The sequence below is a fragment of the Dipodomys merriami genome, unplaced genomic scaffold (assembly GCF_024711535.1).
Source record: "Dipodomys merriami isolate MVZ:Mamm:240054 unplaced genomic scaffold, mDipMer1.0.p SCAF_82, whole genome shotgun sequence".
Classification (NCBI taxonomy): Eukaryota; Metazoa; Chordata; class Mammalia; order Rodentia; family Heteromyidae; genus Dipodomys; species Dipodomys merriami.
Genome location: NW_027206424.1, coordinates 2,035,569 through 2,062,997, shown reverse-complemented (window position 1 = coordinate 2,062,997; position 27,429 = coordinate 2,035,569). Strand labels below are relative to the sequence as shown.

General features: G+C 54.3%; 1 protein-coding gene across 2 annotated transcripts in view; it reads right to left on the bottom strand.

The window, feature by feature from the left end:
• Window positions 1–10,028: 10,028 nt before the first annotated feature.
• The window catches only part of Dock1 (dedicator of cytokinesis 1), a 436,098-nt gene continuing 418,697 nt past the window's right edge, over window positions 10,029–27,429 (bottom strand). For both annotated transcript variants that reach the window (XM_070011394.1, XM_070011393.1), the window contains exons 48-52: window positions 23,780–23,925; window positions 19,567–19,765; window positions 16,730–16,883; window positions 14,696–14,865; window positions 10,029–11,178 (exon numbers count right to left, since the gene is read on the bottom strand). In XM_070011394.1, coding sequence (XP_069867495.1) covers window positions 11,089–11,178; window positions 14,696–14,865; window positions 16,730–16,883; window positions 19,567–19,765; window positions 23,780–23,925 — 759 coding nt within the window. In that variant the 3' untranslated portion in view covers window positions 10,029–11,088. The remainder of the gene's footprint in view (window positions 11,179–14,695; window positions 14,866–16,729; window positions 16,884–19,566; window positions 19,766–23,779; window positions 23,926–27,429) is intronic.

Below are 27,429 nucleotides of genomic sequence, written 5' to 3'. Positions count from 1 at the left end.
TGTCAGAGTGCCACAGCGGCGAAGGACACCTCCGAGGGGAGCAGGAAGCTCAAAGCAAAGCAAGGAGGAGCGGCCAGGCAGGCACGGAAACAAATGACTAATGAGTAGAAAACCAACGGAGAGCCAACAAAACCAAAAGTTGCTTCTTTGAGAAGATCCACAAAATGCGCAAAGCTTCATCTAGCCAGCACCAGGATAAGAGGGAGAAGGCTGATAATACTAAAGTCGGGCGGGAAAGAGGGGCGCTGCGCTACCAGCCTTTCAGAAGCAGACATAAGCGAAACCACTCCACACAATGGTTTGAGGCAGGGCACACACTGGCCAGGAGGGGGTTCTGGCACCTGATAGGACTACAGGAACCACCCAAGGAGACACGAGCAGACCGGCCTAGTCACAAGCCAGGCTCTGCTCTTAGCAGGCTTGGTCCCCAGCTATGATAAGTATGGAGGCCTCTGCCTCTGGTTGAAGTGGAGCCCATCTGCCCCCAGGGGGCGCTGAGTGGTTGTGATGAGCAGACCGCAGACCCCTCTCCCTGTGGGGGCTTGGCTGACCACGGGGCCCTGCCTCCTGACTGTGGGTGCCATCTGTGCCGTCCTAAGCCACTTAGAGGGCAGAGACCTGGGTGACTACAGGGGTCAACAGACTGTCCACAACGTCAGCCACCTTTGGCTCTCCCATGATTCCAAGAAAATCATGCAAGGGTTCCGTGTGTGGAGATACATGGAATATGAACGTCTTTCTAATAGGAACACTTTCCCAAGGTCAAAAATAAAGGTTGATGGGGTCATTATAGGTTTCATTCCCATCTTTATCCCAAGGAAAGCTGCCTGGGATGCCTGCTCCCGGAAGCCAGGACAGTCACCTCCTGAGGCAAAGCCCAGCACGTGGCTTCACCTGCTACGCACATCACACCTAGCAGGGTTGGTGAAGGAGAAGAAACCTGGGTTTTTTTGTTGTTGTTGTCGGTCGTGGGGCCTGAACTCTGGGCCTGGGCGCTGTTCCTCGGCTCTTCAGCTCAAGGCTAAAGTCTACCCCTGGAGCCACAGCGCCACTTCCGGCTTTTTCTGCTTATGTGGTGCTGAAGAATTAAACCCAGGGCCTCATGCATGTGAGGCAAGCACTCTATCACTGAGCCACCTTCCCAGCCCCAGAAACGTGGATTCTTAACATGCTCAAAGTCAGTAATTTGCGCACATGGAAGTAGAATCTCTAGAATGCAAATGAAGTGCTCAGATGCAGTCCTGCCCACTGCAAAGGCTCGGAGGGGGAGGAGTTGGGTCTGTGAGCTCTGGGCTGCCGCACAGAATGCAATGCAGGGAAAGAGTCATGAATGCGGCAGGTGCCGAGGAGACTCGGATGGATGTCCTTTGGGACACACGGTTGGGCTCCTAAAAAGTCACAGCCAATACATAATCTAGAACCGCGTTCCTTCTCCATCAAGTGGGAAGAGAAGTGCACGACTCTGCTGAACCACTTAGGCCGACTACCAAGTCCAATGGGACTAACTGTGAACGTAATTTGGAAAATAGAGCGATTCTTTATAAATAAGTATGATCCTGCTTTATACCTAGTAATAATGAAATCTTTCTAACAACTAACAGACGGTTTAGCAAAATGAATATGAGGAAGTTGAAATGGGATTCTCAGAGGGGTTAGTGGGAGAGGGGCGGATGAAGGGAAAAGGGAGTGGGAGACAAATAGACCAGAATATTCCATTTACACGTGTGAGGAAGGACAGGGGAATGTGGCATGAGTTGGGGTGAGGGGCAGGCAGGATGGGAGAATGCTGGGGGGGGAGCCCCACACAGACAGCCCCGGACATCTAGACGGAAGAGTTGTCGCAATCCCCTCTGCAACCTTCTGACGTTCAAAAGACTTAAATTTTCGAAAGGAAAAACAATAATAATTTACCAACATTATAGTTTCCTCGACTCATTGCTACGTGGCTCCAGGAAGCCCCAGGCCATGAGTTAAAGTTTTATGAAGATTTTTCTACTTTTCACTCTCTTGCACTCAAAATGATATTTCCTGTTCCACCAAAGGCATCTGTCAGCGGAGGAGCAGGGCCGGGGAGGGTGAGAATTAGCCTTGTCAGAGAGAGGCGAGCCCGGGCAGTCCGTGGGCACTGCTGGGCTCTCTTCTGCTTCCTTTAGTTGCTCATTCTGAGTCTGAGATCGATGGCAGGCTCCCTGGGGTGTGTGAATTAGGTAGAGCTGCGGCACACAGCCAGGCAAGGTGTTCTGCTTGCCTGTTCTTTCCTCCTCTCTCTGACTCTCTCTTTTCCTCCTCCTTCCCAGTGTTCCTCCTCCTCACTCTGCTTCCCTTCCACCTTCTCTCTCTCTCTCTCTGCCTTTGCAGTGCCACTTTCTCCTCTGTAGACTTGGTTGTGACTTCTCTAAGACGCATGCCCCCTGGCAGAACTGCACTGTCACCGAAAGCCTGGCAAGCTCCATAGCACCTCTACCTGTACTCCCACCACAACTGGAGCCCGCATGGCATTGTGGGCTGTCCCCTCCTGTAGTGCCCACTGCAACCTTACGTCATGGAAGTGGTTTCCTTCCCACTGTTTACCTGAGTCCACCAACGATGCTGGTGGGGACGCTGACAGGATGGTGGTGCTGGCGGTGAGGGTAGAGATGATGCGGAGGGGTGTGAAGATGACGGTGTGGTGATCCCGATGATGGCGGCGGCCATGCTCACAGTGGCGGTTGGTGGTGGTAAGGATTGTCCCTGCTGGCAAGATGAAAGGGACAGGAAGGTTTCCTGACCATCCACGTGCAGAATTTCCAAATCTGCCCCACGCTCCAGGGTGGACAGATCGAGTCTCCCGGCTGCACCCAAGGAGCAGGTGGTCCCCATTCACAACAGAATAGGGGTGCACAGCCTCTCCACCACTCTTCCAGAAAGGGGAGGATGTCAGGGGAACGAGAGGGGCTGCAGGGCGGGGTGGGGGGTCAGTGGGAGAGCAGCAGGCCCCAGAGAAGGCGAGCAGCAAGAGGCAGGGAGACCCTTTGCTTGTCGCAGCACCCCTTTTTTCCGCCCTGATATAAGGCACCATCCCTTCGGTAGGAAGCAGTCTATGAACCCCAATGGGCTAGTGGAGCCCCAGGGCCCAAGCCGAGACCTGGAAAGAGAGGCATAGACCTTGGGAAGGGGGAAGGACAGGTGGAAACACCAATTACATCTTTTGGAGGAGGAAGGACTCAGATGGCTGTGGAGGGAAGCTGGGGTGGGGAGAGTATGAGGGCGCAGCGGCTGTTGGGGTTGAGGAGGGGTGCGGCAGGAGGAGACGGCACCCGAAGACGATGTTCAAGGCCATTTGAGAACCATAGTCGCTGATCCACATCCTTCTTTATAGTTAGGGGATTGCGGTGAAATGGTTGGTTGTAAGAACAACTTTTTTTTGTTTTTTTGGGTCCGGTCGTGGGGCCTGAACTCTGGGCCTGGGCGCTGTTCCTCAGCTCTTCAGCTCAAGGCTAGTGCTCTACCACTTGAGCCACAGCGCCACTTCCAGCTTTTTTCTTTCTTTCTTTCTTTTTTTTTTTTTTTGCTTATGTGGTGCTGAGGAATCAAACCCAGGGCATGCAAGGCAAGCGCTCTACCTCTGAGCCACCTTCCCAGCCCTGTAAGAACAACTTTTAATCCACCTTCCTCAAAGATTAGATCACCGAAGGAAATGGGTTATAGATGGCTAGTGAGAACCCTGGCTAGATTCACAGTCCTATTTTCCTTCCTCTAGACTCTGGCCAACTGTGAGGGGGGGCTGGCCCTGGGAGAAGTGGGGTAACCTCCGTAACTGGAAGGAAGTGAATCCTAAAAAAAGACATGAACTGGAAAGCCAGCCGTGTGACCTTGGTAAATCACAAGGCCATTTGTAGCTTGTGTCCACTAGGCTAATGCAAGTACTGTGATAGTGAACAATCACAACACTGGGGCACCGAGATGCATGACTCCCAAGAGTTCTTACTGAGACAAGACTCTACCTACTGTGGACCCCTCATCTCCTCTGACTTTAGACAGCAGTGATAGCACAGAGCCGAGCCGCCGGTGGTTCTGACAGCAGAGCTTTGACTGGAGAGCTCTGGGATGCTGGCAGCAAACACGGGCCTCTGGTGCTCCCTTTTAGTCTCTGATGACTCTGAGCTGCCGACAGCTGGGCCTGCAGTGATTTCCAAAGCGTGGTGGGTCTCCATTGCGGTGATCCAACGCACCTGCAAACTGCACGGTTCCAGTCATCAGCCATTGCATTCTGTTCTTGGCAATCCTCCCCGGAACGGGATAATCTCCAAGGGACATAAAAGCTGTGACCCCTAGACCTCTTCTGCCCTTCCAGGCTGCAATGAGCCTCCACCACAGGCTGCGAAGCTGTCAATACAACAGAGCTGAAGCAAGACAGTATTGGGGTCAAAAAACACCCACCTCACTAATGCTTCTGAAAAGCGAAAGGGATGAGTCCTCTCCATTGTAACCGCTGTGCTTTCATAAAGCAAAGTTTGCTTTTCAGGTAAAAACAACAACAACGACAAAGAAAACCCCCAAACCAGCTTCACCAAGGCAGTGAAAACCCACAGATGTTGTCTGTGAGCCCTGCAGAGAAGCCAAAAATACGTCGGTGCTTAAAAATAACCCTGCACTTTACGGGTAGTTCCTTGTTCACGCTTCCGCATCCTTCTCTGGTGCGCGGGTCTATAATGCTAAATTAACTGTTAACAGGTATTTTTAAATAGCCCAGTTTATGCTCATTTAAAAATATTCCCGTTCCCGATTGGATTATTTTTACCTTCCAAATTGCTGCACTCTTCCATTGGTGGCGGACGCCACTGGTGGGTCAGAGCTCTGATTGAGCAGCTCTGCTTTCCGTGGACGAGTGTGCACCACTTGCTGGGGGCTGGTGGTGGCTAGGTCTGTGTGTGTGTGGCTCTGTGCTGTGGTATGGTCTCTCGTGGCTGTTGGGGAGGAAGCAGGGTCACTGCCCGCATGGTGAGGACTACCTTACCTAGGGGCTGGGTGGTCCCAGGAGTACTTGTTGACCCCTCTGAGCACACCCCGCCCTCTTCACCCTCTGCAGGAGCATGGCATGGGCGCTGACAGTGAAAACCGAAGCCCGGTGTGGATGTTGCTTCCTCCACAGTCCCTGGGGACTTCCATTTCACTCATCACTTGCATGAGGTTTGCTCAGTTCTTTGCTTATGAAGCCAAGAACCAGGAATGATGCCGAATGGGACCACTATCCAGTAGCCACTTTTGCTCCTTTTGGTTTCTGAGTGGAGACCACCAAGTTGGAGAAGTCCTGTTTCCATGACACTGAACCTAAGGACTGCGGTAAGCAGACCCCATTGTGGGTGTGGCCATAGAAGTTTCTCAGAGCAGCTGTTCAACATGGTGTCATTCTTCCCATGGGAAAGGCCGTCCCAGGCTATGTGAATAATCTATGAAAGGCCAGGGCACGTCATTCCCCTCTAAGTAAGTTGTCTTGGTTTGGTGGTTTGTCTTCAAGTGAGGCCGTCTTCTGACTCAGGAGGTGGTGTAGGGGGTTAGGAAACCTCATGTCTGTGAATAAGAGGTTGGGCACTGAGAAAACCTCACTTCCTGAGCTGATGACATGAACAGAACTGACCTGTGAGCACTGTGGAGACTTCTTGACCCACAGCCCTCCCGGTCCATGGCGACGATGGCTTCAGTCTGACCATCCAATACCAAGAACTCCCTGTCTGACGACGGAGGAGCCGATGACACAGAGCCCAGCGCCTGGTGTGGACGGTGTGTAACCCAGCTTCCTAGGACTGACCGCGCCCATGCACGCAGATGTCAATAAACGCTTGCTGTCTCAGGACCTCTGAGGCAGGGCTGCCGTGAGCCTGCCCGCCGGCCCCTCAGGAGGCACGCTCTGCCTCCACTTCGCTTCTCCTCCTGCTTAGATCTCCTCTGTGTCCTTCTTGAGTTCTTCTCCAGTGTGACCAAGAGCCTTCGACCGCTGGCTGTGGCCTGAATCCAGTGATACAGCCTGACATAGCCTCCACGCAAACATCCAAATCAAGAAACTAACATGGATCCATCAGCACCCCGCAATCCTCAGACTCTCCAGGCTTTCCAAGTTGTCCAATGTAGGGTCCAGATCAGAACTGCATGCAGTTATTTATTGTGCCTCTTTAGCCTGATATGTCATTCATGGCATAGCACGGCTGGAGATTGAACAGCAGCAGTGTATAATTTAGCAACCATAACATTCACCCTGCTATGTGTACAACTCAGCAGCGCATAGTATTGTCATGGAATCAAGCGGCTGCACCTCTGTGATGTGCTGCTTGAAGCTTCATCCTTCTCAAGAGAAGCCCATATTTGCACAGTCTCTCAGTCCCCACACCCTACTAATCCACATTCTGTCTAGAGGTCTGTTGCTGTGGACATTTCACACAAATGGGGTCACTTGCTATAGACCAGTCGTTCATAGAACATCTGGGACTCAAATTTGGCTGACTTTCCCCCTGGTTGATTTCTGACCCTCCATCTTGTCCTCATAAAACAGCCCTGGAGGGATGTGGGATTCTTCTCGAGGCATCTCATCAGGGCGCACACATTGTCATCTGTGTCGTTACTGATGCTCTTTTATTTCTTGATTGAGGCAATGTCTGCCAGCTTTCTTTTTCCATTGTCAAAGTATCCTTTCCCATTGTAATTAATGTTACTCTGTGAGAAGATGCTTTGAAGCTTTGTCTTCCCCAACGAGCTTGTATATGTGGGCATTGATTTCTATCGATATGAGCTCATGAAACATGATCACTTTATTCAATGGGTGAAACAAAAGTCACTACTGTCATTTATTTGGATGTTTGCAAGGCCCCAGCTTCAGCCAGTCCATTAGGAATTGCGTTTTCTGGCTTCTGCGTCTCATCCTCGTGCCCCCTACATCTGGGGTGTCCTTCTTTATTCAGACACAAAATGCTCAGAGCTAGCTGTGCCCCCAGCTCCGGAACCAGAACCTCAGAGCCTCTATCGGGGAATGGGTTTTAGAACTGGGCACTTCCCGGTACTGAAAACCAGTATCAACGAGCGGCAATGCATTAAACCCACAGGTGAACCAGGCAGTCACAGAAGGTGGGAAACAGTGCTCCATGAGAGAGAAGGCTGGGGCCCTCTGGATGGGGGAGAGCAGCGTGAAAATCAGAGGATTCACTCACAAACTCGACTGTCTTCAGAGCAACGCAGGCTGCAGTGTGACGCCCGAACCAGCGGCCCCTGAGTGTATCTGGAGGAATGAGCAGAGCTGCCGGGCTCTGAGGAGGGCTCTCCTACCGCGTGGAGGTCACGTGGGAAGGTCAGAGCCACAGCCCCATTTTGGTCTGGCAGAGTAAAGAAATTTTGTTCAGAATGTTAACGGAAAACTTGAGTGTGCAGAGCAGCTTCCTACGGATGTAATAAAATATCCCCGGATGATGGACAGCTGGTGGGGGTGGGGGTGGGGGAGAGAAGTGGAGGAAGGCCAGCCGGCCAAACTGCCAGACATAGGAGGGAAGCCATCTTGGATGTTCCAGCCTGGTGAAGCAACCCCATGGGCAGTTGGTTCTACCTCTGGCCAGTGAAGTACTTTATGACTGGAGAGGCTAAGCGGCTTATTTGGGGATGTCTAGGTCTGGGATTCTACTCTAGGCATCTCTATTGAAAGGTGCTTCTTCCTGCAAGAATGCCAGGGGGGTGTGTGTGCGCGCGTGTGCATGTGCATCTGCGTGTGCGTGTATAACTGTGGGGGGAGTGGGCATCTGTCATGCAGCTGCAGGGCTGGCATGTGGGCCAAGCAGGCTGGGAAGCCAGGCAGGAGTCGAGGCTGTGGTCGGAGGGCAGTTCCATCTTCTCCCGGACACTGTTCACTGATTGGGTGTGGTCCATCCAAATTATCCAGGGTGCTGTTCTTTACTCAACGTCAGTGGATTACAGGTTCTAACATCATCTACAAATGCCTTCACAGCCACGCCTGTGTAGCTTGGTATTTTAGCTTAGTCGTACGACAGTAGCACAAATCCTCCTGAAACTAACTTAGTTTGTCCTGGGCCAAACAGGCAGGTAGCCCCTGCTCCCCTCCCCAACTTGGGCTGCCAGCATGGGCTATTCTAAGGCCCAGGGAAGGAGTGAGAAGCAGTTAGGACACCCCGATTTCACCACCGCAGGAGACGTTTAAGTAACTCTGAGAAGGCCTATTGCCAAAGGAGTGGTAAAAGTTGCCAGGTTTTAAAGAATGAGTAAAATATTAAAAACTAATTAGAGATAGAAAGACTTCCGTGAACATGAAACGTAAAGTCCAACATCACCAAGAATCCAGAGCAGAGACAATAAAATCTTTTAGGAATTAAAAAGATGGAATCTTTACATGAAAGAATAATCTTCAAATTGATTTTAAAATAATTTCTTTGAATACTCAGAAGCAATCTTTAAGCACCAAGGGTGATTTTTAAGTAGGAAAAAGACGTCTTCCATTTAGGAAATACAGCTTATGTGCCATCTACGCTGAATAAAGATGTGAGAAAGCAGATATTAAATTGGGTAAAGACAGAATTTTAATATGCCAGAAAAGTATTTTGGAAGACCAACAAAATAAGACAAAAATTGTCCTGAGTGTGTGAGAATGGACTTTGGCTTTGAGCTTCCAGGCAACCAAAGCAAAAATAGAACACAAGACATTCACCTTCTTGGTTGAAGCACGTGATGCTGAAAACCGTCTCATGGGAGAGATAGTCATCAGACTTTATGTTGCTGTAACAAAAATACCACCCATACGCAGCGTAAGGAATGATTTATTTCTCTCATGGTTTCAGGGGTCAATTTATCATTGGGGGAAGGAGAGGTCAAGGAGGGCATTTTACATTATTATGTGGACAACAAGCACACACACACACACACACACACACACACACACACACACACACACACACACACACACACGCGTGCGCATAAGCACAAGGGGCCAGGGCATGATTCAGCCTCTGAGATACGCCTGTACCTCCATAGGACTGTAACTTGTAACATATTGGCTGTGCCCTCTTTTCCCTCTCCTGCATTCAGCTCTGTATTCTCCAAGTACTCTCCAGGCCATCATGGGGCGCACAGCCCAGGAGGGGAGGTGTGGGGGGGTCCCAGGTGGGGCTCACTCTATGGTAAACCACCATTTCGGTAGGGTACGGAACTAGTCTGGCAGTTTGGGGTGGCTGCTTGTGTGGGAGAACTTGCTGACCACCCAGAAAGGGACCCATGGCCAGCAGCGGGGCTCTCCAACTCTCCTCGATCAGTGTGCCAATGTACTACTGCAGACTTGTGGATAATGGCCTGCTTCTAACTCACTGGCTGGAGGCTGAGCCTTTATCTTGCTCAGAGAGAGTGGATTCACAAGGGAAAAAATAAATGTATCTTCCCCGTGTCTGTAGTTCCTTGGGGTGGACTAGATATTCTCAAGCGCGAGGAAGTGATGATATTTTAGTGTTAAGCAGGAGTTAAAGCAGAATTGTGCAGCTCCTGAGCCAGAGAACGACACCCCAGACGCGGCGCAGCAGCACGCGCTTACGGATGGAACACATCTGGAGGGAAGCGGTGGGAGAGAGCCCTCCACAGCAGCCAGCACCCCACTGCCTGCCTCTCTTCTTGCAACTCAACATCCAGCCCGGAAGGTGCAGGGCAAAGCTCCCAGGGTCCAGACCTCTCAAGTCCAATCACACACCCTACTGAGCAGAGCCTCCTCTCGAATTAGCAGCTGCAAGGGGCGAGGCGGAGGTGTCAGTGACTGTGGCCGGCAGCCCCCCAGGGTCCGGCAGAGGAGGGGGCCGCAGCCTGCTCCGCTCCCCGGCATGAGGACTCATGAGGACTCCCGCGAGGGAGCAGGAAAACATGGCGCCCGGGCCCGGGCCCCACCAGGCACAACGCAACCGAGATGACAGGAACGTGATGTCTGAGAAAGAAAGCAGTGTGGCTTGTCACTTCTTTAAAGAGGAAAAAGGCAGAGTTTCTATTTCACAGTAAAAACAAAACAGGCCAGGCACCGTACCGCTTTTTAAATACCATTTTATTTTTTCATTTGCCAATGATTAACCTTGAAGCTATGAGGAGAGTATCATGATCATAGTGAATAAAAAAATATAGATAGAATACAATATCAGGTTATACACGTTAGTTTTCATAAAAAAACCTTGTTGTCCATCCATATCTTCAGGAGCTGAATGCTCTGGAGAACACATTGAATTTGTGGATGTTTTTCTGGTATTTTTGTTTTTTTACATTTCCACCGTTAGAATTAGGAATTCATCTTACGAATCATTTGAAAGTGACTATGACAACGAACAGAAGGGCCACAAAAAGTTAAAACAAGTTCTAAGAACCACCAAATATATATAAATCTCTCTATATACAAACTTCTGTACAGGAGACTGAAATACAGGGAATGCTCCAGTCTAAAACCATCTTGTGTGGTGCGCAGGCGTTTACAGCAAAGAATGCCCGTGTCTCTCCTTCCTATACCCATCTGATCCAGTATCCTCAACGGTGTTTCTACTCCATAAATTAGTAACTGTTCAGTAGCTGAGAAATATCCTATTTTAAATTATACCAGGGAAAAAACAACCAAGAACCCAAACCAGGAACCTCCCTGAAGGGTTGAACTCTTGAGTTGCTCGGCATAGGTTGCAGACATAGCCAACCCGCACAAGTGTGGGGTGGGCTGGGGTCCCGGCGTTAGCAGACGGTGGGCGGCCAGGGGGGTCGTCACGGCGGCGCGCTGCTCACCTCTCCGGGCTGACATAGCAGCCCAGCTCTTCGCTAACACACATCATTTGGCACAAAAACAAAGGATGTTGGGCAAGACTGGGGCTCTCTCTAAGACTGACCTGCGAGGGGTCCCCAAAGTGTTGATGAACTCCAGGCGCACCTTGGTCCTATGCCCCCCTGAGGACACCCCAGGTGAGGGCCACAGGTGAACCACCTCCCTCTTTCTGGGAAAAGCCCATGCACTGAAGGTTAGACACCACAGCCCCCCCCCAATGAGGTAACTGCCAGACACGAAAGATGGGGTGAGGGGGGGACAGCTGGCCTTTGAGGCAGGCCTGCGGCTGCTCACTGCACGATCCCGGAGTCCACCGAGGTCTGCTTGCGGGTGGTCTTTGGAGGAGGAGGGGGTGGCGTCTTGCTGGGCAGCGGAGGCGGCTGGAAGACACGACGGGAGGAGATGTCATGGTATTTCTGTCCCCACGTGGAGAGGTCTGTCTCCAGGAGGGGCCGCTCCTGGCACAGCAGTTGGGGCAGGAAGCGATGCAGGCCGCTGGACTGGAGCCGTGCCCCCCACACCGACTGGCTGAGGGCTCGTACAATGCTACACCCAAATCTGGCTGCCTGGCCACCGTGGGTCTCTCCGACAGCTCTGAGTGCTTGCTCACCGTGTGCACAGTCCCCGAGGTGCACGGCCCCCACGCTCGGCTGCCTTAATACAGGTGCCACGGCAGTGGTGACTGGTCTGCTATCAGGGACGGGCAGGTCCCGGGAGAGGTTCTACCGAGGTGGTGGCAGACCCCTTCCCTTGCCTTGTGAACCGGAAGTCAAGGTAGTCAGGCTTCCCTGGATGTGCGGGCCCCACAGCTCTACTGAGCTGGGAAGAGCTAGCGATGGTACTGGGTTCTAAGGAAAGTTGACTTTAAAAAAATGGCAGGTCCTCTGAACAACTACCCAAAGATAATAACATAATACAAAATAATAAAGGAACCCTCCACTACTTTTTCAAGGGGGGAAAAAATAGGTGGCTGGTGAATCTGAGCCCTAGGCCACTGGATGTCTTAGAAAGAGAATGAACTAGCTGGGCACCAGTGGCTCCCGCCTGTAATCCTAGCTACTCAGGAGGCTGAGATCTAAGGATCATGGTTCAAGCCAGTCCAGGGATGAAAGTTCGTGAGACTCTTATCTCCAATAAACCACCAGAAAACTGGAACTGGTGCTGAGGCTCAAGTGGTAAAGCATTCACCTTGAGCTGAAGAGCTCAGGGATAGCACTCAGGCCCAGAGTTCAAGCCACACAAAAAGAAAGAGAATAAAGTTACAGCTGGAAGCGAGTGGCCCTGCCTGATGCCAGCAGCGGTAGGCTCTGTGACCATGCACCCATCACAGACAGACAGAGGCATTCCACAGCTGTGGGTCCATCACAAGGTAAATGAGCAGTGGAGCCAATGAGCCCACAGCTGAAGCAATGAGCCGAGCTGAGACGGTGGGGCATAGCAAGCAGAGCGGCTGGGAGGGCGGCTCGCACGCCACCGCCTGGCTTAAGGGGCTTGTGGCTTGCTCACAGCCTGCAGCGGAGGCAGGCACGCAGGGAAACGCTGGAAAAGTCTGCAAAGGACCACAGAACGGCGCGAGCTTTTCTCACCGGCCAAGTTTCTTCCCGACTCCCAGACAAGGATCTATGGCTGAGGATCTGGGTGAGTCATGGAATTCACACCTTTATTAACTGAACCCAAGCCAGTGGAGAGGATGCTAGGCCTTCACCTAACTAAACAGAAATGGCACCGGGAACTTGGAATGATGCGGTCCAGGAGAGGGGGAGGGGCAGGAAAATGTTCCCCAAATCTTCCATTTACTTGTATAGGGAGACCAGGGGGGACATTTCTGATTTTCTAGTAAAATAAAAGAGAGGAAATTAAAGATGTGATTAAGTGAGCCAGTAGGCTAGAACACCTGACAAAGCCAAGGTTCCTCCTGGACTCCGCAAGTCTCCTTTGCGGCCACCACACAGCTACAGCACTGGGAAGGTCAAGTTTACACTGCAGCTTAATTTGGCCTCTGAGGAGCAGCCCGCAGCATCCCCGGGTCCCTGGTTTGCCACCAAGCCACGTCTGGGAGGCAATGACACTCTAGTCTTGGAAGAGACACCTGCCCCTTGCAGGCAAAAGCAATACCCAAATAGACGCTATTAATAAGCACTCTCTCCTCCACTCTTCTCCCAAAAAGAGGAAAAGTCTGCAGAGCACTCAGGGAAACCGTCTCCCTGAGGAGGAACAGGAAATGGAAAACAGAAATGGCATGCAGAATTTCTATTGTCTAGAAAGAGCAAAAAGCCACACCTGGCGGTTCCCCGCCCCTGCGTGTCCCCATGTGCCACAGGGTGTCTGAGACTATAGAATTACAGAGCAGCTGCGTAAATATGAGCAGAGGCATTTACGCTGCAGACTGAGCTCCTTTAGTTTTACAAGGCCATGAATCGTATGCACATGGGGAAGGGGTGAGACCCAGAAGTGGACTTTCTGGTTACAGCATCCATCACCCAACTGCACCTCCTGGTTCTAAACTGGAGCAGCGGCCAAGGCACTGGACCTAAATGGAAGGATTCCACACGTGGCAGCCGGCAGCAGTAACCAGATCGCAGGCTAATGCGCATCAGTGCCCCAAGCAGGCTCAGGGGCCACTGGGCACGGTTCATAACACACCAGCGCCCAAGGAGCAGCAGCCTCGGGTGCAGGTGGGCGCGGGCTCAGCACTGCCGGAGGAAGCCAGCACCCAGAACCCACATGAGGGGTCCACGGGAATGGGGCACGGGGGGGGGAGGGAGGGGGGAGGAGGGGTACCGGTGCTGTCTCAGAGCCTGAAGACCCCTGCTCTACGCCTGGGATCCCGGCACAAGGGGCACCGCCAGGACCTGGGCTGCGAGGCACGGGTTTGTGCCTCCTCTCCAGGGCAGCGTGCACATGGACAGCACAGGCAGACAGACAGACAGACAGACACGCCTTGGCAGAAAAGCCGCTCTCAAAATCAAAATTCTGGTTCAATTCTGCCATCCCAGCTACCCAGGAGGCTGAGAGGTGAGGACCACAGGTCAAAGCCAACCTGGGCAGGAAAGTCCATGAGGCTCTTATGGAAATGAATCAAGTGGTAGAGTACCAGCTTTGAGCAGGGGTTAAAAAAAAAAAGCTAAGGGACAGAGCCCAGGCCTTGAGTTCAGGCTCCAGTACTAGCATAAAAACACACAAACCGGGCTGGGAAGGTGGCTCAGTGGTAGAGTGCTTGCCTTGCATGCCTGAGGCCCTGGGTTCGATTCCTCAGCACCACATAGGCAGAAAAAGCCGGAAGTGGTGCTGTGGCTCAAGTGGTAGAGCGCTCGCCTTGAGCTGAAGAGCTGAGGGACAGCGCCCAGGCCCAGAGTTCAGGCCCCACAACCAACAATACAAACAAAAACAAACAAACAAACAAAAATCAAGGCTTGGTAGGAACTGCACGCCCAAGGCGACATGGCAGCTGCTGGGAGGGGCGCCCTCCTCCCACGAATCAGGAAGCGTGGCACGCGTGAGCACAGGGCTCACCTGCCCGCGCCCCCCTCAGCCCCCCTCGGAGCACAGGGCTCACCTGCCCGCGCCCCCCTCAGCCCCCCTCGGAGCACAGGGCTCACCTGCCCGCGCCCCCCTCAGCCCCCCTCGGAGCACAGGGCTCACCTGCCCGCGCCCCCCTCAGCCCCCCACGGAGCACAGGGCTCACCTGCCCGCGCCCCCCTCAGCCCCCCTCAGAGCACAAGGCTCACCTGCCCGCGCCCCCCTCAGCCCCCCTCAGAGCACAGGGCTCACCTGCCTGCGCCCCCCTCAGAGCACAGGGCTCACCTGCCCGCGCCCCTACATGTGTGGTGCTCCCACAGTCAAGCCCAGGCTGCTCCTGTTGTGGGGGGAGGAGGGAGCCCTGCAGGTGACACTTACCCGCTGGTGGGGAGGCGGGGGAGGGGGTGGGGGCGTCGACGCGCCCCCCAGGTCCTGGGTCTCCATCAGGTTCCCGTAGTCTGCCGTGCTGCCTTTGAGAGGCAGAGGGGGCGGGACATCAACCACGTCCACGCTCGTCACGCCGCCCGTCACGCCGTTCAACTCCAGACCTGGAAGATCAGGGCTCTACTTTACACCAGCCTAGGACGCCCCTGCGGCCCGGTGCCCGCGGCCTGAGTCCTGGCTCCCGGCTTGAGGAACACTTTGTCCGGGGGAACATCTGCCCATGGAGCAGAGAGCCAGGGAGAACTTAAAGGGTAGGGTTGCCTTCTAATGGAATGCTCTAGAAATGGAATAGCAAGTCTCACAACGCACTGAAAACCAGAGCTTTCATAAGACATCGGGCCTCTGTGAAACACTGAAGTTGACGCAGCTCTTCCCGGAGCCCCTGCCCGGTGGCTTCTCCGCGGCCACTCTCTGGAGCCGGCCTGCCCGGACGGTCCCCAGGGAGAAACCCCCAACAAGGGGCACAGACGGCCCCCACCTCCCGCTCCTCCTCCCTCTCCTGGAAGACCGCACAGGAGGGGTGGCTGCTGCTCTCCCCCAGCACAGGGGAAGAGGGGTGCATGGGGGACCGCACGGGGCGTCCCGACGCGGCCAGCACCCGGGACCGCCACCCCTCCCCGCTCCCCTCTCCCTGAGTATCCTGGGAACAATCTGTTTTCTTTCATATCAGAGAGAGACACATTGACAGGTTTGCTGATGGGCGTCTTCTGGAGTTCTCCCCAGTGGCTCATCTGATGATAAATCAATCGTTCATTAGGAAATCCTTCTCAGGAAGCAGGGGTCCTGTCAAAGGGGAGGCCACGCTTCACAGGGGGCGGGGGGAGCAGGAAGAGGCGCTGCTGGCTCATCTTACGATGGTGAAACAGGCATGGCATAAACTCTGCCATTTTGCCATCTACTAGTGTATGACCCAGGGACAATGTTGTCTCTGTTGTCACCCACACAGACGGAGTGCGCACCCAGCCTCACTCCGAGTCTTCAGTACTTCCACCCTTTGCCTGTTCCAGGTACTTGCTCCAAGTGCAACGAGACAGAACTTTCCTTCAGTGCCCGGCCCCCCTCCCTCAGCTGGTTCCCAGGCTCATCAGTGCTGCGGCGCGTCGGAACCCCATTCCTTTTTCTAGCAGTATAATGTTCCATCGCACGCGTCCCCGCGCCTCCCCCCTTTGGGTGCACATTTTGTTCATTTTGTCAGCTGATAGTATTTGTACTGTTTCCAGCTTTCTCGAATAACAATGCGGCGGACATTCTCATACAAGTATCTGAGCACTTTCCAATTCTTGAGGGGGATCTAGGTTTAGAAATGGAATTGCTGGGTCATATATGGTAATTTGGAGAAAACATCAAACCGTTTCAAACAGTGTTTTTCCTATGGTTCTTGGATTCTCAGTTTGGGTGCGGTTTCTTGGCTTTTATTGTGGTCTTGTTGGTTTTCTATGTGTAGGGTATCTTTAAGAATCTTTTGTAGGGCTGGTTTCAAACAGTGTTTTGGGATAGAAAATTCCTTTTGGAAAGGATTCCTGTGGTTTAAAGAATGGGGAAGGACGTCACCACCTTCCTTCCAAGGACCCCGGACATTCTTGGCTTACTAAAAGTGAGCTTCATCTATCTACTCCTGGAGCCGAGAAACCACCACCCGAGGGTCTCCAGAATCACCGCTATTCTCCTTTCTGCAAGAAGTCAAGTGCTCGCTGTTGTCTGTCTGTCCACCGCACCACTCTCTGTCTTGGAGCCCTCCCTCTGGCCAGCGGAGGAGTGGACGCCCCCAATTCTCCAGCCACTGATTTTCGAATTCAGAGACAAGCTTTGGCCCGAGCTGCTGGCGACCAGCCCATCCTGAGGGTCATCCCTGGACACTGGGCTGTGACGCCCTGGGCCTGCTGCTGGGGTGGTGGGGAGGAGTCATCGTGCAGAGCCCTGCTCGAGGGGCCGGGGCGTGCGCAGCGGGGGACAGGCTCTCTGACTTACCAGACTGAACGCTGAAGCTGAGCTTGGCCCTCGGCGTGACCGGAGGCGGGGTGTGCTGGGATCCTGGCGGAGCTGGAGACACGGAGAAGCGCCGCTCACTGCCCATCACATTGAGCACCTGGCTCTTGGGTCTCTGTGGCCGTAAGGGACTGATCTGCGGGGAGGAGAGAGCCCGGGGCAGGGCAGGGTGAGAGCTCTGGCCCTGTGCCGAGGCCCCTCCCCCAGGATCCATGGTGCACATCTGAAAACAGGAGTCTGACAAATGGCCCAGTCCAGCTATGTCTCCACATGACAGGTGTCCTTCTAAAGAAGGGGACGTTGTGCGCACACACACACACACACACACACACACACACACACACACACACACACACACACACACACACACACACACACACACACACACACACACACACACACACACACACACACACACACACACACACCCAGGAGAACAGAGGAACAGAGTGGAGGGCCGACCGGCCTCTGCAGGCCAAGGAATACCAAAGGATTCTGTTAGTTTCAGGAGCTGGGGCGGAGGATGGAGCAGGTGAGAACTGTCCTGCACCTGAGCCTCGGACTTCAGCCACAGAATGGAGAGGGGGTGGATTCCTGGACTGCTCAGCCTCAGCAGTGTTGCCCCTTAGTGTGGGCCTCATGCCGGGTGGGGGTGGCGTTCCCAGGCTTCCCAAACACAGTGAACAGCGGCAGAGCACTGCCGGAAGCCATTCGATGCCCAGCAAGACGACCCTGGCAGCCCCCAAAGACTCAAGAATGGAGAGGAAGCCTAGAAACATCAGCAGAACTTGTGCTGCATCCCTGCCACCTGTTACTGGGTGAGAGTTCTTTCTCTGTGACTTCTGTGGGCCTCTGGCTTCCGGTGCACTTGACTTTCCTTGTCTGAGCCCCTTCCCCGGGGCTTGTTCTGGCAATAAATTTTGTTTACGTATTTCCTATACCTTGGCCTCAGATCAGTGGGCCTTAGGAAGACCAGGAATTGCAAAATATTCAGAGGTAGAAGTAATCAGGAAAGTTATTAACTCAGCCAAAACAGCAGGACGGTTTCTCCTGCTCCCCCCAGGAAGGAAGGGCAGGCAGGGGCTCCGGCCTGGGTGCTGCAGCCTGATCTGCAGGGGCGTGTGTGTGTGTGTGTGTGTGTGTGTGTGTGTGTGTGTGTGTGTGTGTGTGTGTGTGTGTGTGTGTGTGTGTGTGTGTGTGTGTGTGTGTGTGTGTGTGTGTGTGTGTGTGTGTGTGTGTGTGTGTGTGTGTGTGTGCGTGCTGGGGTGGGGAAGGGACTGGTTTAAGTGAGGAAGTGCAGCTGAGGTGCAATGTCCATCCCAGGAAAGGACCACAAAGCCAGAAGCATCTAAAGCTTCCAAGGCAGGCCTGGAGGCTGTGCCTGAGCAGGAGGCGGGTCTCACAGAACGGTAAACGAGGGGCCCAGGGCTCAGCCAACAGGCCCACCTGAGACCCACCCTGTGGGGATGGGTGTAGGGAGGCCTGCTCGGAGGCCTTGTGCCGTGTCAGGCTGACACGTACACCCAAGGGCTGGAGAACACAGGATGGGGAGACTCAACACGGGCCTGGTAGGCTCCACCTGGAGAAGCTAGAAATTCGCCTCTGGAGCAGACGGGCTCAGAAAAGGTGGGGACATCATGGATGGTGCAAATCAAGTAGGAGGCTAAGCCCAGTCCCAAGGGTTAAGGAGAGGAACGTTCGTACAGTCTGGAAAGGTGAATGAGGGCAAGGGCAATGCAAGGCTAGGTGCCTGGCGAACACTAGGGGGCGCCAGGGCTACCTGGGGAACGCAGCTCCTCTCTGGGGCCTGGGGCTGCTCCCTGCCTCTCTCCCACTCCAGGCTGTGCTGACACCGCGTGACCACTGCCCTCAGAGCCCGGACAGACCCTCGGTGTCTTAAGAGACAACAGCAGTGCAGTGTGTCATATTAAGACATGGCCCTGTCTGAGTTGTCATGAAGAACCCTTACATCACGGCCATGACAGAGCCGCCAGTCACGGCTGCTGTCCAGCAAGGAAAGCTTTCTCCACTCACCAGACAAGCCTATGTGTGTAGAGAGTATACCACGCCCACATCGCCCCGGAAGTCGGCAGCCCGCGAGGCCCTCTTCCCACCTCGTTCCAGCCTCTGGACAGTGCTTTCTGTGCCTCATTTCTGCACTCAACCCCAAACACTGTGGTGTGCTTCTGGGAAGCCCTCCCTGCGATGACAGCAGACCCCCTGGACTTCGCTCCCTCCGGACGCCCAGGACGCTGGGGGTGCACACGAGCCTCTGAGTCTGTCCTAATGTCTACTTGCTAGTGTGTGTCAAGTCCCTGCAAATCCTTCTGAACTATGGCCGAGAGAACTGTGCACGTGGCAGCTGGGGTGGGGGGTGTGGAGTCTGGCTGGCAGACAGGAGGGGCATTGGGGCGCTGGCTGGGCGGGTAGTGATCGGCTACGATCCTGGTCAGGAAGGGGTGAGGGGAGGCAGTTGACACACAGCACTGGTTGGCCTCATCTTCCCGGATACCAGGTCCTTTGTGGAACCAAGCCACACAGAGCACAGGAACCCCAAGATGCCAGGGCCTGCCAGAGACGGACCCCTCCACAGCCCTGGGGGCAGGGGATGAGGGCTAAGACATCACCCTCCAGAGAGCAGGCTGCTTGACCCTGCAGCTCTGATGGTTGAAGTTAAGGATGAGGACGGCCTAGGTTTTCAGATGACTATTTTTGTGAAAACTCAATAAAATCCACCCAGCAGCCCTCTTGGCTAGTTGTGCCGGAGCGATGGGTCCCAAAGGCTCCCACGGAATGAGGCAGATACCCTGGCAAATTACCGTTTCCGAAAGGATCACAGCCTCGGCCGGCTGCAGGGAGCCGTCGGCCGGCTTGAGTTCCTTATCAAGTATCTCCTGGTGTTTGCTGTTCCTCTTCTCCTTCCTCTTGTCCTTCTTCTCCTTCTCCGCGTCGTCCTTGTCCAGCTTGTCCTGGGACCTGGAGTGCATTTTCTTTGGCAGTAGAGGCTCCAGAGCAAACCTAAAGGAAGCAGTTAAGTCACAGGAGAGGAATTGCTTGTCACCCTGCAGAGTTTGTTCATCCGCCCGCCAGGCACCTCCCCGCTGCCTGGGAATCACAGCCCAGGGTGCAAAGGACTCAGCCAGAGCCAGTGGGGTCCTCCAGACACCTCCCCGCTGCCTGGGAATCACAGCCCAGGGTGCAAACGACTCAGCCAGAGCCAGTGGGGTCCTCCAGACACAGGGGCCCAAGGGCAGAAAACGTGTTTGTATCCCAAGAAAAACAGACGGGGAGAAGAACACCAGGAGGATAGGAAATCGGGCTGCGTATTTGTTGTGGGGCCTAAGAGCATCTGTTGATGTATGATGGTTGGTATGACATATTGGGTCGATTGAGCAATGTACACATATATTCTCAGAAGCAATGGGGGATGTGGGGGGGAGCTATGCGGGTAGCAAAGTGAAGAAATTTCTCAAACCTTCATTCTGACCGAGCGTCTGGTTATAAATAGTTGGTCTTTTCCAGGTGAGAGCCCTTTGGACGGCTGGCCAGAAGCCAGTGGGTTCCATGGAGAGGACCCCAGGTTCACAGAGGTCTGGGTTCCCACTCTGCCGCCTACTTTTGAGCCCTGGTGTCCGCGAACCCCTGGGAGCCTCAGGCTGTCCTGGAACGCCCGGGGACACTGGCCCCCGCCTGCCCACTGATACCCCACGGTGGGTGGAAAGGTGTGCCAGTGGGTGGACTGGTGAGGGAATTGATTCTGAACGAGTTTTCAAGCCTGGGGCCAGAGGTGAGTGTGCACACACATCTGCACACAGCTGCAGCTTGCTAGTCGGCATCCGATGGGGAGGTGCACACCTGACTGTGTCCTAGTACATCATTCCTGGGGGGAGACGAAGGGTCCAGTGCTAAATCTCCACAGCCTCTGCTGTCCGGACGGTGAGGGGGCAGGGGCTCTTTGAGTCACGGGGTCCTAACGGAGAGGTTTATTTTCAAAGCAGAGCTGGTGAAAAGGAATTCAAGAAGAGGCATGGCCTCTGAGTAGGGGCCCTGTCACACAGTGAGGGCGTGATTGCTGGTGGGGTCCTGCTTCGCTCTGGTACCCACATCAGCTCCAGTGGCTGAGAGAGGGCAGCAGACAGCTCCAGGCTCTCCATGGCTCAATGTCCGTGTGGTCCCTAAGCCGGGTGGCAGGGTCGGCTCCGGCCCCGTCGTGTGGTTGGAGCTGGCCCGAGCTGGCCTTCGGGAGCTTCCTGCCCCAGCCTTGCACAGCCTGGATTCCCTGACCACCTGCAGAACACACGCCTGCTGATTTTGAGAGAAGGCTGAGCACGGCAGTCACGTTTCCATCTGCCCGCGGCTCTGCTCATGCCGACTTCTGAACGGGACTGTGGGGGTGAAATGGCTGCTCCAGCGTGGCAAGCGGGCTCCCAGTGCGGGCCGGCACGGGGAAGGAAGGAGAAGCCCGACACCGCCCCAAATCTACTGGAGACAGACTGCTGCCCGCAGTCAGCCCCACCCCGTGACCCGCTTCTCCCCAGCCGGTCTGCTGACACGGGCACAGGAGAGTTCAACAGCAGTGGAGTGGAGTCTACACATTGACTACCAACCAATAACTGCTCCATCCAGAGAAACCAAAAGAAAGAAAATTGATTACCGCTAACTGCTCACCTCCAGAGAGGAAAAAGAGAGAAAGCCAGCCCTGACGTGCCTCTGGGTGGAAGGACACACAGGTCTGACTGCAGATCAAACCAGAACCAGACCAACTCTCTAGCTTCAACTCCACATTTGCAGGAAATATGGGGCAAACCAACTAACACATCAGGGGGTCGAGATCGGCCAAGCCAATCATGACCTGACGGCACACACTCACAACAATCCATACTTCAGGAACACAATGGGAAAGAAAACCTTGACTTAAAAAAATATTACATAAGCCGGGCGCTGGTGGCTCACGCCTGTCATCCCAGCTACTTAGGAGGCTGAGATCTGAGGATTGCAGTTCAAAGCCAGCCCAGGCAGGAATGTCTGTGAGACTCTTATCTCCAATTAACCACTAGAAAACTGGAAGTGGCACTGTGGCTCAAGCAGTAGAGCGCTCGCCTTGAGCTGAAGGGCCGAGGGATAGCGCCCAAGCCCAGAGTTCAAGCCCCACAACTGACAAAAAAAAAAAAAAAACCATAACAAGGAAAAAGAATGTAAAAGTAGGACTGAAACAGACAACTAAATATAAGGTAATGGCCAAACAAACAAAAAGGACATTTATGATAATGAGATATTAAACAGTAATATATATATAATATTCTGTATCACAGTGATATGGAATTCCCATTAATAGGTTGCCTGAAATAGTCTTCTCTTTCAGCAGTGCGTACTTGAGGCGTCTGGCTGTGTGGGGAAGGCAGGAGGCAGCACACGAGGGAGCAGACTGGCTGGGCTCCCTCCCTGAGCTCCCACGCCTGGGATCTGTCTCTGACGGAGCCGGCTTCCCGTTACAGGTTAAACAAGAGGCTCCTGGGAGGAGCTGACTGAAGCTCACCACGGTCCGCCTGGAACCCTAAAGTCGCAATTTTGTGCTAAGTGACAGGCACACGTGATTTAAATACCTGTAAGTGGGGAATTTCTGTACGGCCTGACATCCCAAATATCAAACACGCACAAAAAAGTACTGTGAATAAAAAAAAAAAAAAAAAGCATGTGCGGGCACACCGCGGCTCTCCACCGGCCCCCTCCACGGCTGGGTTCAGCATGCGCAGACAGCCGGGCCACCTGCCGCGTGGCCTGCAAGTGTGTGCCCCGAAGCCCTTGGGTTTGACACGGTGATGGCGTCTAAACCAAATGGGTTTGGACAAATACGTAATGGTGCACAACTCCACAGCCAGACAATGAGAAGTCCTTCTCTGATGTCTAAATTGCACGCGGAATGTTTCCATTTTGCAGAACAAGATTCCACTTGACAAGGTACCCACATCGAAATGCAAACACCCAATATTGACCGAGACTGTCCCTCCAACAGTCAGCTAACAACGAAGTTCCAGTGAGTGTCTGGGGCTCACATGCCCCTGGATGGGGCCCCAAAGCCCTCCTGTGACCCAACTGTGTGTTTGACTCTCCAAAATCAGAGGCACCCAGTGGAGTGGTATTTACGGGGTGGGGTTAGGGTCAATGGAAAATGAACGAAAGGGTGGCAATTCTGTGTCAGCAGGGTGGTCGTGGAGAGGAGGGGACAGGAGGGTTCACCTTTCCCTTTAGAAGACAACAGCCTCATTAGAAATAAGAACAAGCAACGCTGTTCTCACACACACACCCAGGTTAGAAGAGTGGCCCCATCAGACATCTTGGCGAGGACACAGAGGCCGTGTCACCCTCGGGCCATCCAATCCGAGCCTGGCTTGCCGCCTGCATGCAGCATGCACGCAGCATGCACAGAGCACGCGCAGAGCACGCAGAGCACACACAGAGCACTCACAGAGCGCACGCAGAGCACGCACAGAGCACACGCAGAGCACGTGCAGAGCACGCAGAGCACGCACAGAGCACTCACAGAGCGCACACAGAGCACGCACAGAGCACGCAGAGTACTCACAGAGCACGTGCAGAGCATGCGCAGAGCACTCAGAGAGCACGCGCAGAGCACGCAGAGCACGTACAAAGCACACAGAGCACGCAGAGCACGCACAGCACACGCAGAGCACGCACAGAGCATGCAGAGCATGCGCAGAGCACGTGCAGAGACAGGTCCACAGGGACGGCAGGGCCTTCGGGTAAAGGACACCAATGATGCCCCAGTGCTCAGGGAGGACTCGCAGGTACACGGATGCCTTTTCCAGAAGTGCTCCCTGTGGGAGGACTCTCCCTCAACCATCACAAGACCTGGAGTGTCACCCTGGGCACTACAGCCATTCAGTCTCAGAAGGTCTCAGTTTCAGGATGAAAAAAATCCTCAGCGGCAAGAAGTAGTCCCAGGATACAGTGTTCTTTGTGAGGACCCCAAGTCCTCCTCTGCCCCAACTCCCTCCTGCTGAACGTACTCACCCATCAGAGCCTGGCCTGGATGGCGTGCTGTCGGACGACAGGGAAGAGACGGAGGCCACGGACAGAGGCCGGGATGTGGACGGCATAGTGAAGGATCGCACCATGGAGCGTGGCCGACTGCCTCTTCTGTCATCCAGGCTTGAGGGCTGAGAGAGAGAGGCAGAGAGAGAGAGAGAAAGGGAGAGAGAGAGAGAGGTCTGATATCCATACTAAACATGGTATCTGAGGACAGGCACTGCCATTACTTCAGCCTCTTTAAAGCCAGACCCAGTGATGTAGAAAATATAAGAAAGGACCTTAGTTTAAATGCACTTTTCTTTTCTGTAATGCACCAACCTGCTCCTCAGTGGCACATACTGACCAGGAAGTTTGAGGCTAGATGCTGGAGTAGCATCTCACATCTAGAATGTACTTCCAGGTGAGTGTGGTACGTTCCCACAAGCTGTGTGGAGCCGTGAAGACTGCACTCCATGCAGAAGAGGCGGCCTCCTCCTATGAGCGATGCTGTGACAGGTGAAGGTGACCCCTCTGTCCCGGGAGACCACTAAGGCCACCTTCTAGGGAGAAATGATCTCAGGGCTGGGAGCTGGTGGCTCACACCTGTAATCCTAGCTACTCAGCCTGGGCTAGCCTTGCCAGCCTGGGCAAGAACATCCATGAGACTTATCTCCAATTAATCACCCCAAAAAGCAGGAACTGGGGCTGTGGCTCAAGTGGTAAAGTGTTAGCCTCAGGGGAAAAAAAAAGCTCAGGAACAGTGTCTAGGCCCTGAGTTCAAGCCCCAGGACTGGCACATACACACAGAAGAAAGGGTCTCGGTGTAGAATTTTTCTCTTCTCTCATTGACACCTTGTTGTACATCACCACAACAAGTCTCGCTGAGATGCTGCATTTGTCAACACCTAATTAGCCAGGGATGGCTCGGGTACCTGTACCAAGCCAGATGTTGGCACATTGGGAACCACAGCTGCTGTGGAAGCAGTTCCCTGGAAAACAGGGAAACCACATTCCTGAGGGCACAGCTGTGGCCCTGCATTCCCCGTCCTCCTCCCAGCCCACGCCGACGCCCCGCCCAGCCGGTCACCGGAGGTAAGAAAGAACCATCACAGATTCCCGACGCTCACTCCAACACCTGAAAAGTGGGCCTGCTTCTTGAACACGTGATCCTAACTAGAACAGAAAGTCCAAGATTGCAAAAGGGCAGGCGCTGGCACACTCCCTCTGCAGAGGACCCCGGATGTAGTCTTTTAGGCAGACACAAACCTGCGCAAAGGAGGTGGCTGTGGTCCAATAAAACTGTATTCTCAGAAGCAGGTAACTGGCCTGAGTTTGCTAACCAGTGGGTAAAAGCAACATGGCGCCGGAAACGGGTAGTAGAGAGGGGTTTGAACTTTGCTACAGAGATGCGGTGGTGGTCGTCCCTGTGAAGATGTCCACTGTGCTCGACCAGCTTCATAAGCGAATAGCAGGGCGAGAGTTACTTGTCGAGAACCCTTATACAATGCGACATCAGGAGACGCAGCGTCTACACCACTGTCTCTGGCAGGCTGAAGGGGTCCTCCACCAGCCTCTGGCTGGACCAGTGGACTCGGTTCTGTGTCCTTGCTGTTCCTAAGGGCTCTAAGGCTACCCCAGATCCGCGCTGGGCCCGGGCAGCATCCTCCTGTCTGTATCTCTTGATTCCTCCAGGGACCTTGAAGCGATCTCGTGACAGCCTTGGTCTTCCCAAATCTACACTACCCCTGCCTGTTTCTTCCACGGGGTCAGAGGTGGGGACTGCGGGGGAAAGGTGGTTGTTTCCCAACATCCATCCGGGGAGGGGCTGCCTTCTACCTTCCCTAGAGTCACCTCTGGCTGATGTGACTCCACTACCAGCCTTTCCAGACACAGGCTGGGAAAGGACGGAAGCCAGCAACCGTGGGTGCATCTGCTTCCTGTGGCATGGAGAACAATCACTCTGTGACTCTGCCACCTGGTCAGGTAGAGAAGCAGCAGCCAAGGAAATAGAGGAAACTCGCCGTGCTTGACATGTGGGTGGGGTCTTGGCACACAGCCTTGACCATGCTGGCATCCGCGTCTGTGATGAATTGATTTCACAGCCGCTGAGGGCCCGTGGGCACATGCCGGAGGGGGGCAGCCGGGGACCAGGAGGTAGAGATACCAGGGGAGGACGGCCTCGTGCCAGCTCGCAGGCAGGCAGCAGCAAAGCAGCCCCTGAGCCCCCAGCTGACCATCAGCAAGAGCCGGGAACCTCCCTTGGGACGTCTTGGGGCACCCACTATGTCCCGTAAAGGAAGGGGAGCCCCCGGCAGGGGCTGCATGCCTAGGCCATGTGTGGCGGTGGCCATGGGCTCACTGCGCTCTTTGCTTCAGATTTCTTTTTGAGTGAGCAAAACGTCTAGAAACGGAGAGACGGGAATTTCATTTCTTTCCGCTGAAGCAAGCAGAGTCCTCCTCAGTCCTCACAGGTACAGCTCAGCGCCAGCACAGCTGGCCCACAGCCTGCAGTGCCAGTGTTGGAGCAGGGCTAGAAGGTGTGACTTGCCGGAAACCAGGAGCCGCTCTCCGCCTCCGCCTCTGCCTCCTCTGGAGCACGGAGGAGCCGTCTCCCCTCCGGGGTCCTGCATGGGGACACTGGACGGATGGTGGAGGCGAGGCCCATCCTGCTTGGAGCAGGCAGACGGCAGCGCACCTGGCTCCCAGGGCTTGTGCTTGCATCAAATGCAAGAGCTCCCTTCAGTTCTCACAGCCGGAGTGACCTGTGCCCCTACCCAGAGCCTTGAGGCTGTGACGCTCAGATGAGCCGCCATGACACTTCTTAACGCCGGACCACCGCGGAGCATGGCGGGGTGGGATCAGCTGAATTTCATCAAGGTGACCAGCAAGTGAAGTGAGAAGGAATGGTGTACAGTTCTCTGTACACGTTACACGCATGACAGCGGTGGCATGCTGCCTGCTGGGAGGTGGCAGGGTCTGTGGGTATGGGTCGGTCAGGCTCTGCTGGGCGGCAGAGGCAGCTGACAGGGCCCAGCCCCGGCCTAGAGACGCCACCAGGACTGATCTGAGGGGTGCAGGGAGACTCAGGCTTTTCACCCGGCTGTTTTGGCCATGCCCGGGGGAACCAGAGCAGGGAGCCAGGCAGACCGCAGGCATTGGGAGGCAGCTGCAGACAGGGGTTTGGAAGTCTGCTCAGCCCATGGGCCCCTGGGTGGCTTGGGAGGTGGACAGGAGCAGAGCAGAGGACAACGGAGCCAGGCGAGGTCTCGTAGTCCCTCACTGGACTCGAAGGAAGAAGTACATGGGAGCAGGGATGCTTTCTGCCTGCGTGCAGAAAGCAGCCACAACAGGGGCTGTCGTACTCTGTCTCTTCCCCAGGGTTTCCAAGGCCTGCTGAGCCCCCGTCCCACAAGCAGGGGCTCGGTGGGGCTCTAAGATCGGCCAGACAAAGGAGCGAGACACAGAGGCCTGTGCATTATGAAGTCAGAGGGCGTCTGAATCTTCTTTCTGAGGCTTAGGCTGGCTCAGAAACATTGACAAAATGGTTTATGTCCTTTCTGTGCGTTTTTTATTTTTAAATCCATCCTGGAAGCAGGGTGATACACTATTGCTTTTCTGAGTATTCCAAGATGCTTGCAAATTTCCAAAGAAGG